At 39.7% G+C, this 11,762-nt stretch overlaps 1 protein-coding gene across 1 annotated transcript; it reads left to right on the forward strand.

The window, feature by feature from the left end:
• Positions 1-3,154: 3,154 nt before the first annotated feature.
• LOC104546703 (androgen-induced gene 1 protein-like) lies at positions 3,155-11,143 on the forward strand (the record flags this gene model as incomplete). Its single annotated transcript, XM_010192152.1, has 2 exons — positions 3,155-3,310; positions 11,042-11,143. Coding segments are annotated over 2 exons (258 nt in total), but the record flags the coding sequence as incomplete, so codon positions are not given.
• Between the last annotated feature and the right edge of the window lie 619 nt (positions 11,144-11,762).

Raw genomic sequence — 11,762 nt, forward strand, 5'->3', positions numbered from 1 at the left:
TAACCCTTAAACCATAACAGCTGCTTACTGTTACATGGTATAAGAAAGATGTATGGCTGTTCTCTGTCAAATTCGTATTTGTCATTTTCTAAATCACTGCTTTCCTTCAAACTCTAGTTAGAGGCAAAATTGGAAGATACTTCCTCTGAAGTCCTGTTATTGCTTGCATTTCCAAGGGAAAAAATAGTAATCAGCTGTTTGTTTAACATCTTGGGGATATTTCATGTATAGATTCACCACCTGCAGATTTTCAAAATAAGGTCATTGTTTTGAAAATGTGATTCCAAATCTGAAGTGACACTAGGGCACTTTGGAGAATATTGTTTAGAGGGAGTTTCTACTTCCTTGCTGTGAACTTTTCGCATCTGTTAGGCAGCATTCATACACAGGAACATGGACTTTAAAAATTCGTTTCATACCATAAACTACCGGTAGCTGCATGCTACACTTTTCCTGTGCCAGAAACGCAAAGGCCATAAATCGTTACAGACTCTGGCTGTTCAGTTTATGTGCTGAGACTCATGCAGCTCTGGACATCCTCAGACTAATCCTAAATGTTGATAGGTGTCAGAAGAGTTCTCTTGCACATTCTAAAAAGGAAAGGAACTACCAGAGTGGATGTACCTATATTATTTGTATGAATAAGCTGGAACTGTTCCTCGCTGAACACTATATGATTTTTTCATCAGCTCAATGTTCTCAATAAATATGTAATTTTCTCTTTTCTGTGTTTGTTAATCTTTTTGTAGAATCGTTTACTTCATACCTACTCTATAAAATCTTTGGGTAATTTTTTTCCCGTTAGGAGTTTTCAGTTATTGCTAATGATATCATTGTATTTTCCCTTGAAGCGGTGTGTTCATAACAAAATAATGGGGAGAGAATCTGTTGGGTTTGTGATTGATTAGTGGATGTACAATCTCAATTCCCTTGGAAAGTGGGCGTGGGATTGTTTGAGTCTGTGTTTCTTTGGAGAGAGACCATTTCAGGGAACCGTAGTTAGAGCTGCAAACAATCCATTAGTCACTCATCCAGGCCCTGCCAGCGTAGTGCTGTTCCCTACAGCACATTATTGAGTGTTTTGTCCAATATCAGTTTGAGTGACTCAAGCTATGAGGCTTCCACCACTTCCTCTGAGAAACTATTTCATGGTCTGACAGAGCTCACTGTTAGGAAATATTTCCTGATCCCCAGCCTAAACTTTTTAACACCCAGCTTGATCTCATTACTGTTAGGTATACTTTTTTTTTGCCAGTTCTGTCTTAAATCCTTTTCTTTCTTTGGCATTCACACTCTTGAGTGAATAGTAGACGGTATCGTGTCTCCTCTTAAGTCAAGCAAATGCATAATTAGTTCTTCTATTCCTTCTCTCTAAACAGGCCAGCTGTTTAGTGGAAAACAGGGCCGAGTATAGGAAGTTTTGTTCTATTAAGTGCTTGTATCAAACAAATACTATGAAAAAGCATATCAGGAGTTCATGTGGTTATGTAGCTCCAAGGAGCCCCAACTTTTATGTAAAATGTTTTTCAGAAATTTTGTAGAAGATGGAAAATTTTCCAGGCAGTCAGTTGAAGTAGAGTAATACCTTTTTCTAGCACAATGTACAGTTCTAGCACTTGTAGACTGTCACATTTCATGGCTTCAGGGAATGTTTTGTAATGTTGCTTCATCTATTTATTAAGCATATTATGTGTAACTACAGCCTGGAAAGGGGAGAGCAATGGCAGAAGAATTGCAAGCAGATCCAGGGGCCATTTGAACGTCTGTCGTTCACAGCTTTACAGCCAGAATTTACAAGAATTTGGGTCGTATAAGGATTGTTGAGGAAGGGAACATACTTCAGTCCAGTCAACCATTACACCTCTCTGGATTTCTTTCTAGTAGCCAGCATCTGTTTGATATTTTCCTTCCTTCCTTCCTTCCTTCCTTCTTTCCTGCCTGTCTGCTTTCCTCCCTCCCTCCCTACCATATTCCAGATCAGTGTTCCCTAGCCTAAGGTGGTTTTTTACATTACTTATTATAGTCTGTATTCTGCAAATGCTGTTATTTCTTATGGATGGTCTACTGCTTAGTCAGAGAATCCTAGTCAAAGGAACACTTAGATTTACTAATAAGACTTCTAAACTAGTGCTCCGTGCTTGCTTTGAAAAACATGTAGTATGTATTTTAAGCATATGTTTATGTTTTTTTGATGAATCACTGTACAGTTTGGGAACTAAGACCATGCTTTGTTAATTTTTTACCTGAGATTACCTGCTGTGTGTGGGTTTGTGACCTGGGCTTCCAGCTCAGGGAGCAAACAAGCTGCATGCACTTTCTCTGAACTGCGCAAGGCAGGATGCGCAGGTCCTGGAGCAAGAGCATTGCTGAGGTAGCTTATGACAATCTTACTAAGCTAGTTAAGGAAGAAAAATGCAGCAATCAAACTAAGATCTAGTCAAGTTTGAACCTGGTCAGTATGTTCAGGTGTTTATTAATTTAATACAACAGATAATCTTACAATATTGAGCACAAATACATAATCATATGAAGGAAAAGGCAAGTATATGACAGTCCGCCATTGCGAAAAGAAAGCTTGAATAAATCCTGCACCTTGCTCGTTCTATCGTTCACCACCTGGGGTGAAGCAGTGATTGATTTGACGAAGCTGAGGCTTTGAACTGCATCTCTCAGGAAGTCTCAGGCACCTTCTTCACCGCTGGGGCAGGCAGGGTCTTCAGGTGCTGCTCCTGACACAAGGAAAAGAACTGCTTGTCTTTTTTTTCTCTCCTTTCTTTTTACAGAGAGTGTTCCTCACTTTTGCCTCAGAGGCAAGTGCTATGGCTTTGGGGCCAAATTGCGTGGAGTGAAGCAGGAAGGGGTGGCTGCAGTTCAGTCCCTGGGGGGTTGCACATGACTGAGGAAAGGATGGGATCTCTGGACTGGTCCTTCAACACACATCGATTTCCCTGGTGTATGAGGAGCATGGTGCATGCAGGGCTTTCAGTCTAGAAGCACAAGCAGCTTTTATGTGAACAAATTCTACCCATATTTAAGGGAATTGTGTTTTCCCACTTCCAATGTCAATTCTATGGCAATATTCCTCATTTGTACCTGCTTTCTGTCAAAGGTCTGGTCTTTTGTGTGTTCAAGAGTGTGTTCCCCTTCCGTGCAGGTTATCCAGGCTGTTTTCTTCGGGATCTGCGTCTTGACCGACCTGTCTAGTCTTCTCACCAAAGGAAATGACAGTCAAGAGCAAGAGAGGCAGCTGAAAAAACTCATTTCCCTCCGTGACTGGGTGATGGCTGTTCTGGCTTTCCCTGTTGGAGTGGTAAGTATGATGTTAATCTGCACAAGTCTTTACAGACTGGTGAGTGGTGTTATTTACTGATTCTTTTCTGCCCGAAAGGCTTTCTCACCTCAGTGCAAAAGACTATGTAGAAAGGAAAAATGTTAGAGATTATTTTCCTACTCTCTTGTTTTTCACAGGTATAAGGGAACACTGGTGTTGCTGAAATTATTTTTGTTTCATTAAGAAAAATGTACTTTACAGTACACACTTGATTGTACAAGTCATTTCAAATGTGAATTGTACCACCAGCATCTTGAGAGTCAGTTGGGACATTTTCTGCACTGTGTATCATCATCAGTAGTATTGAAAATGCTGACTGTGGCTGTGTTTCGCACCGTAACAACCTGACTGGAATTCAGGCTCTAAGCCTTTTTGTCAGAGGCAAGCAGGGAAGCAAAAGTCCGTGTTGCTCCCTATTAATCCCATGGAGGATTCAGAGCTGACAGAAGAAACAGGGTAGGAAAAAAAGGGATTTGTCAGTAATGTAAAAAAGCACACAGGAGGTCTCGAAAAATGAGGATTTTCCATGCCTTTTTCAAAACAAATCTATTCTTTGGATCAGGTCCTGCTCCACTGGGACATTGCACGTTGCTTTCATTGGCAGAAGGTGCTGACTGTCTTCAGGTGTCTCATGGAGGTGTGGTCTGTGTTGCTGTAGTTATAAGTTTAGGTTGCATTAAAAAAGTAATTAAAATATCATTAAAGTTTAGTTTTTGTTGCAATTCAGGAACAACCTTTAATTTTTTGTTTCTGTGTACAGTCATTCAAAATAAATTAATTGGAAGCTTTTTTTGATGGTAGGACTACTAGAAAACTGTATGAGGTCGCAAACGTACTGTTTCACAAAAGCTGATCACTTAGTTAACAGCAGTTAACACACGTCAATCTGTAGTGTATAATTTTATATATTCAGAGATACTTCATTAAAATGTGATTTCGCCATTTATATGGGATTTCACAATACATGAAGAACACAGAATGCAAAGTTAGAAAATGCAAAACATACGTGAAACACTGTACAGGTAAGTACGGTGTTTTTATCTCATAAAAACACAGCTGGTAGCATTCCCTTGCTGTACTTGCTGGCCTGCCTCTTGGGAGCACGCTGGGGTAACAGACTGCACTTCTCCAGCTATGGTAAAAGTAACTGGATCAGCTAATACAGTTATTAAAAAATATGGGCCTAAACAAACTTGCAAGTATGTATTTTATGGGAGAGATATATATGTTACATTTGTATTTTAAGAGAGATTGGGAATTAGAAGTAGCTGTAATCGTGATTGACGACAGACGCTTTTCCCACTGTGTTGATCGTAGAAGTGAAGAAGGAGAACAACATCACATTATTTGTCTTTAAAGATTTTAAGTGCCTTTTTCAATCTTTACATGCATCAAAGCACACCCTCCTTGGCTCTCTCACACTGCTCAGGATTCAGAATTTCTCTCCTGCCACTATTTTAGCTCCATACTATTGTCTGTGTGCTCCTCCATCCCTGCAGTGGTCCTGACCTTGAAACTTTTCAAGATCTTGGAGAAATTTCGGTTTCTCTTGGCAGATCTGCACATATCTTTCAGGCACTGTTTCTCTTGCCACTGGTGAGTAAGGAATCCCCGCTCACCATTACCTGCGCTAGAAGCACTGTTGCAACATTTACAAGTTAGCAGTTTCCGAGAGACATGTTGCATCCCTGGAGCTAACTGCTTTCCCAAGGGTTTCATACAGGAACAACTTCTGTCTTAAACAAAAAAAAAGTAAATTGGGAAAGTAGTAAGAAATGGCCATGTTCATTGGACAGATGCTCTCCATTTCCAAAGGTGACCTTTCTGTGGTGAGGTGGAGCAATTGATTACCACATATTATCTCACTTTATTTCCTACAAAGAAAGCCTGAAAACGTTGATTCCATCATTGTTTCTTCCCCTGGCTACTGGGTGACAAACAGCAGCACTATGTAGTTTAACACTGGTCTCAGCTCCTTCCTGAAAGCTGATCCTCTCCAGCAGCACCCACCACACCACAGCTACCACTTGCCAAGGGCTTGGCCAGTGCCCAAGGGACTGCTGGCCACTGGGGGCTCTTCTTCAGTGGGATTATGGTAGGAAAAGTCCAGGACGTGAAAGTAGGAAACATCTAACTCTGGCTTGGTTCTCTAAAGAGCTATATGTATGTAAGAAAATACCCAGTGAAATTTTGGTGTGCTGGAGAAGCTTGTTAGAAGGAAGTTATTAAAGACCAGAGTCTCTGCAGGAAAAAAGTTCCCTCATTTCCCATATTCTCAACAGCTTCCTTACTAAAGAAAAAAAAAAAACCAGAACAAAAGTTCAAATGCAGACTTTCTTTCTTTACAGCTCACCCACCTGATTCTCCATGGAGCTTCTCAGTAATTTCCAGTAGTGACACAAGGGAACCTTTACACATGGATGGATGTGGAAAAAATCCTTCCTGAGTTTCTAATGTTATAGCACTGGTCATGCTTAAGTACCTGTCAGTTACCTTAACATCTATATTATTTTTATTGCTCAGTGTTTTACACAGGGCATGTTTAGGGAATAATGCAAATACCATGGGAGAATTTTGAAGCCCGCTAACTTTAGTTTTTCAAGAGCAATTCAACACAGTTTTCTCTGTATTTCCTGTTTACTGAAGCCCTTGAGATGACTTGTTCTGAAAAACAGTTGAGAAAAGGGGTTTCTACTCCCAAGTCAAACAATGATGTGTGAAAAAAATATGTAACAAAATAAAGTATTTCATTTTTAGTACTTCCTCAAAAAGTATTACATATAAACCACCTGGGAAGTCTGACCACCAGCATCCTCCCTCCTTCCAAAGGAGAGTAAAGAACGAGCCCAAGGGAAAAACAATCTCCTTGGGTGGCTTTGCAGCAAACCAAATCTTGCAAAACCTTTGCAGCAAATCACATCTCTCCAGTGTTTTGTTATGCATTGTATATCTTCAGGGCCTTAGATAAAACTGAATTGCCAACCTACCATTTTGTTTAGGAGCATCAAGAAATAAACATGAGTCTCTTTGAAGGACATAATGACTACTGTTTACCTGTTGCTGCTGTTGGTAATGTGACTTTTAAGAGAATGAAATCAGAAGTCAACAGGCCAATTTTCTATGCAGTAAAGCCTTATTCCACAAAAGGTCTGTGGGCAACACTTCCTAGCCCTTTTTGAGTTTATTGTAAGTCTGGGGTGCTATTCAAATGCCTATTCAAATAGGAAGTATCCACTGAGGAAAAGTGCCTGCATAGACATTTTAGAAGTTCATTACCAATTCTCATCCTGGCTGCACTTAGCCCCACCCCCCACACACCCCCCCTATCAGTGTAAAGGAGATTTATATTGGGAGTAATTTACACTGCTAGAGAAGTGTGAGACATGCTTTGAAGTCAGGAACTGCACCAGTGGTTTAGACTGTCCCTGCTTTTGTTATATTTGTTTGACATGGATCATGAAGTTGCCGAGTTTCTGTGGTTAATTAGTGTTTTGTGTAAACTGTATATGGTTTTATCAATATGTTTCTCGTAATTTGTACCAAACAAGAGGAAGAGGAGATAAAACAGCCATTTGTAGTTATTTAAGACTGTGTTTAATAGAAATAGGAAGAAGAAAGATTATTATATTGTTACATAGTAGAAGAGAGATTGCTGCCTAGAAAATCACCATGTCTACCATTGGTACTTTATATCATGTAGCTTTGATAGCTGCATTTGGGTCTGAGTCTAAACTGAATAGAACAATCTCATATTCTTTATATTATACTTTTATGTTTTTCAAAAGCTGTGATACAAAAGAGAGAAAGCCAGGCAGGCTTTCTTATCTCTTGTTTCTCTGTACTGGTACAGTCAAAAAGGAAAGCTGATCACCCTTCTTCTGTATATGATCAGCAAAGCTGATCTGGGAACTTACCCTAAGAAAAGATGTGTAGGCATTTGCTGCAGTCTCCAACTTACCTTGTTGTTCGACCAGACTACAAAATACTTTTATTTCCATAACTGACTCAACCATGCCACAATCTCTCTATTCTGGGTTTTGCCCTCATCTGTTGTGATGTGGTGGCTGGTGATGGGATCATGAGTGAGCAGTGGTGCAATTGCCTCCTGAATTGTATTCTCTGAGGGGAATCTTCCCTGACTTTCAGTTCCCACTCCTGGTGATTTCCTTCATCCTTTTCAAATTCGTTTGCTGCAATGCTGTGCTAGCACTAGATCCCACCTAAAGCCAGTACAATGCCAACTTGTGCTTACTGCGGTCTGCCTTTAATAACACCTTGCTTCCATATGTAATGCCTTTAACCCTCAAAGAGGCTCAGAAACAATATATTTATACTCACAGTTAGCTGCAGGTGTCTTGGGAGACAGCCAGAAAGTTACCTTTAATGGTACTTAGAAGAAGTTTTGTCAAGGTCAAAGGGTTGTTGGTTAATGAACTGAGCTATGCAGCCCAGTCAAAAACAAAATCACATAGTGCAGGAAAATTATGTTCCGCTGGGCTCATTCTTTGTTTGCATAACATTTCTTGGTTGGGCTTGTGTAAAACAGCAAATTATGCAATTCTCTTCACTGGCTTTCCTGTCTTAAGTTTCTCTTTGCTTCCATTTGTGGTGTTTTGATAAAGCCACTTGTTTTCCCTTTTGAATCACCAACCGTTTCCCAACTTGTCCTGTAAAATTTTTCCTTTGGCAGCGCCACATGCTCTTCTCATGTCCTCTGAAGCCTCAGAGACAAAGGACAGAAAGTCAAGGAATATTTCCTTAAGTGGGAAAACAGAGTTTAATTTTCAGCCTTACTTTTTTTCTGCTGCTCTATATTTGTTTAGCAATACTTTAGATGCCTGTGACAAGTGAGCTGCTCCATATTTTCAAACAGTTTCCAAGGTTACTTGCAGATTTGAGGTTCTCTTTGGTCTGTAATGACCCTGCATAGGATAAGTAGCAAATGAAGGACTCTTCTGTTCTTTTATATGTTGCTTAACCTTATGTTGTTTAATGAAGTAGTCACTGTCTTCAGAAAGATGGCAATTTTAGAAGGCTCCTGTGCAAGGAACTGTAAAAGCTATTGCTGATGGCCGTTTTCTTCCTTGAACTCCAGGACTCAAATTTGTCTAAAGGGGAAGTAGAAGGATGAAATTTGTGCCATTTTACCTTGGGAACAAAAGAAGATGAAAGTATTTGGCTTCCTGAAAGATACCTGTTGTATACAAGCAGCCTGTTCAGCCTGGCATGTGAGGATAGTATCAGGACTGTCCCCACGGTAGTGATGAATTGTGCCAGATGGAATTGGCATGAGCAGAGGAGCTGCAATTCTGACTGAGCCTTATACAAGCAGCATAAAGAAACAGCTCATTGTATCGTGGTCTGGCACTGCATGACCATGTATGACCTTGGCAGAGCCCAGCCCAAATAAAAGTCTACCAAGTGTAAGAATAGTAGAGGTGATTTAGAGGTATCAGACTGCAGTCTCTCATCAAAGTGAACAAATTCAGAAACGGCCCAGGTAGCCAAGTAGCAAGTCCTCATTATAGTTCTTTTTATCCAAATAGTTCATTTTTATAGTTCATTTTATCCAACTGAGCTAATTATAAGAAAAGATAAGGTGAACTGTTCAGACACAGGAAGGGATCTATCCCAGCCCACTGCATTAGCCTCATGTCAGATTGTCCTCTGGAGTAGGTTAGTTCTGTAACACCTTGGGTTTTGCACACTTCCTTTACCTTATGTCTGCCTTGTGATAGTGCTTTGGTAAGCAGCATTTGCCGTCTGTAGCTCCAGATGGTTGCAACCAGCCAGGCTGATCCCATTCCATCTACTGGCTGACTTTGGTTAAGGGACAGATGGTACGTCCCCTTTTTTCTTATTTTTACCTCCTTGGCAAAGTCTATTGTTTTATTCTGCTCCACACGAAAATAACAGGTCAAAACATGCCAGCTTTTCTGTATTCAGTGTAACAAGGTTCAAACCTAATCCTGGATGATTTTCCTTACTGTAAGACTTCCTTGGAAAAAAGTATTATCAGCCTTGGTCTTCATGCACCTGAGAATATGTTTTTATGTCCCAGTTGGTCTTAGCAGGTTCTCAGAGACCCACTGTGATAATACATGACTTCTAGGAAGCCTATAGAGAGGAGGATACTTTGCTTCCGTTTTCCCTGCTGTTCAGCTATTCATATCTTGGCGCTTGCGTGTCAGCAGGTGCGTAAAGAGCGAGGCTGTGCCAATGCCAAGACTGGCCCAGAAGAGGGACTTCTTGTGAGGTACTTTACACTCGCAATATTTTTCAGGCTGTCCATCATAACCTATTTTTTTCCTGGCCTCAGCACACTAGTCAAATAGTCCAAGCGTATTCTGAGCAGGCTCTGATAGCTATCATAACAGATGGACAAGTGTGTTGGAAACCAAGAAACTATGTACTGTATGCGTGCTGAGGGAACAGTGTACTGGTTCAGGTCATTCACATCGCTGGCTGGCCAAAGTCTGCGTGTCTGTGGTTAGAACAAGGTGCCATTGATAAACTGCAACCTCGATTTTAGCTTTCCAGAGTCAGAAGCATATGAAACAACTTAATGCCTACATTATTGCACGCACTAGTAATTTGCTGACCTTGCTGTGCTCACCCCATGTTTCTTGCACTTTCTTTTCTTGACCCCCAAATTATCCATAAGATCAGCCATTTGGATGTAACTGAATACTTCCCTGCTGATCTCAGTGAAGGTCCTGTCTGTTGCCTCTCAAACTTTAAACTTGGACTTGTCGCCACCCTGAAAATGGTCATTGAAAAGTTCCTGGCCCAGGTGTTGGGTTTTCCTGCTGTAAACAATAAGCCTTTTATTACTAGAAAATGATGACTCAGATTCAAGGTCAGAAAGCAATTGTATTTGAATTAGATTACTTACTTTCTTCTTTCCCCAGCTAAGGTAAGCTAAACCTATTATTTCTGTAAATTTTTGTGGTTTTGTATTGTCTTTGCTTTTCAGACATTGGGGTTTCTTTAAAGAATTTGTGCACACTTTGGCCTGGTGCAAAGTTTAACTGAGCCATCTGTCCTGTCCTCAGTCTAGAGGAAATAATGATCTTTCTCAGGGCTCCTCTAAATAGTCTCTGACAAGAACCAAGGCAAATTTCATATTGACAAATGAGCAGGGTATTAGATCTCATTTTTGTGGATCCCAGTCCATGAATTGTGTGAGAGTAGTTGAAGGGTTAATTTATTTTTTTTAAAACAGTGCTATTTTGATGGCTGACATGAAAAAGTGCAAAGATGAGTTTATAGGCTTCTGTCTAGGGGTTAATATTTCATATTTATACGTTCTGTGAATTCTAAGTGATATTTTACCTGACTTTCCATTTGTTTTCTATCCTGTTAGTGGTGAAACTTTATTTATGTGCCACATCTGCTACTAAAATACAGTACTGAGTTGTGATTTGGCCACAGGCATGTAAGTCAGAAAAATGAGATTTTTTTCTAGGCTGAAAGACAAAATAGAAAAAAAAAATGAAGAATAAAAGTTAAAACTCCTGTGAATGCAAAGAATAATCCAGATTCACACTGTCAATTAAAGCAGGATCAGGTCAAAGAACAGTAATGTCTGTGTCTGTCCATAGATAATTTTCTAAATGGCCCACTTTGCTATTTAAAATGTGTAGCTAGTTGTTCAGAAGCATTTATTTTAAAGTATTTTGTCTTTTCTTCTTTTTTTTTCCTTCTTAGTTTGTTGTGACGATGTTTTGGAGCATCTATATCTATGACAGGGAACTGGTTTACCCAAAGCTGCTTGATAATTTTATACCAGCGTGGCTAAATCATGGAATGGTGAGTAAAGTAATGCAAACACTCTCCTGCATAAACAAAAGTGTAAGACACTGATCTCCCTGTGCACGCCTCTGCATACATTTAGAGCTAATACCCTCAGAAGTGATTCGGGAACATTGTTTGCAAGCAAGAATAACATGTTTCCTTCCTTAAGTCCTTGAGTCATATTTGAATCCCTATTAGGTTGAAACAGTGGAAATTTGAACTTGTGCCTACTACATCCCAGGCTAGTTGTGAGGATTGACCATTTTCTTTGATAAGGTGCCTTTTCCAGAGCAATGTCACCCTGGTCATGAAGAAGTTTAATCAAAAGAAACTCTTCCACAAAACAGAAGTTCTGACTTTAACAAGTCTTGCTCTAAAATGATAGAAACACATAGTTGAATTCTTTACCATTCTACAAAAGTATAATTTGTTATGAAAAAGTTCTGGTTAAAATGCTTGTTCAAAAAATCTCATGGTACTTTTTGGACTTGTATGTTTTTAGGAAAAAAATGAAAGAATTACTCAGTTCTCAAGTACACCAAACTTTTATAGCAGAACCTGTATCTTAGTATTTTTAATGATGTGGAATTATATGCATCAATGGAGTTTCAAAGTTGCTGCATCAGTAATCATA

The sequence above is a fragment of the Mesitornis unicolor genome, unplaced genomic scaffold, assembly GCF_000695765.1.
Source record: "Mesitornis unicolor isolate BGI_N332 unplaced genomic scaffold, ASM69576v1 scaffold49809, whole genome shotgun sequence".
Classification (NCBI taxonomy): Eukaryota; Metazoa; Chordata; class Aves; order Mesitornithiformes; family Mesitornithidae; genus Mesitornis; species Mesitornis unicolor.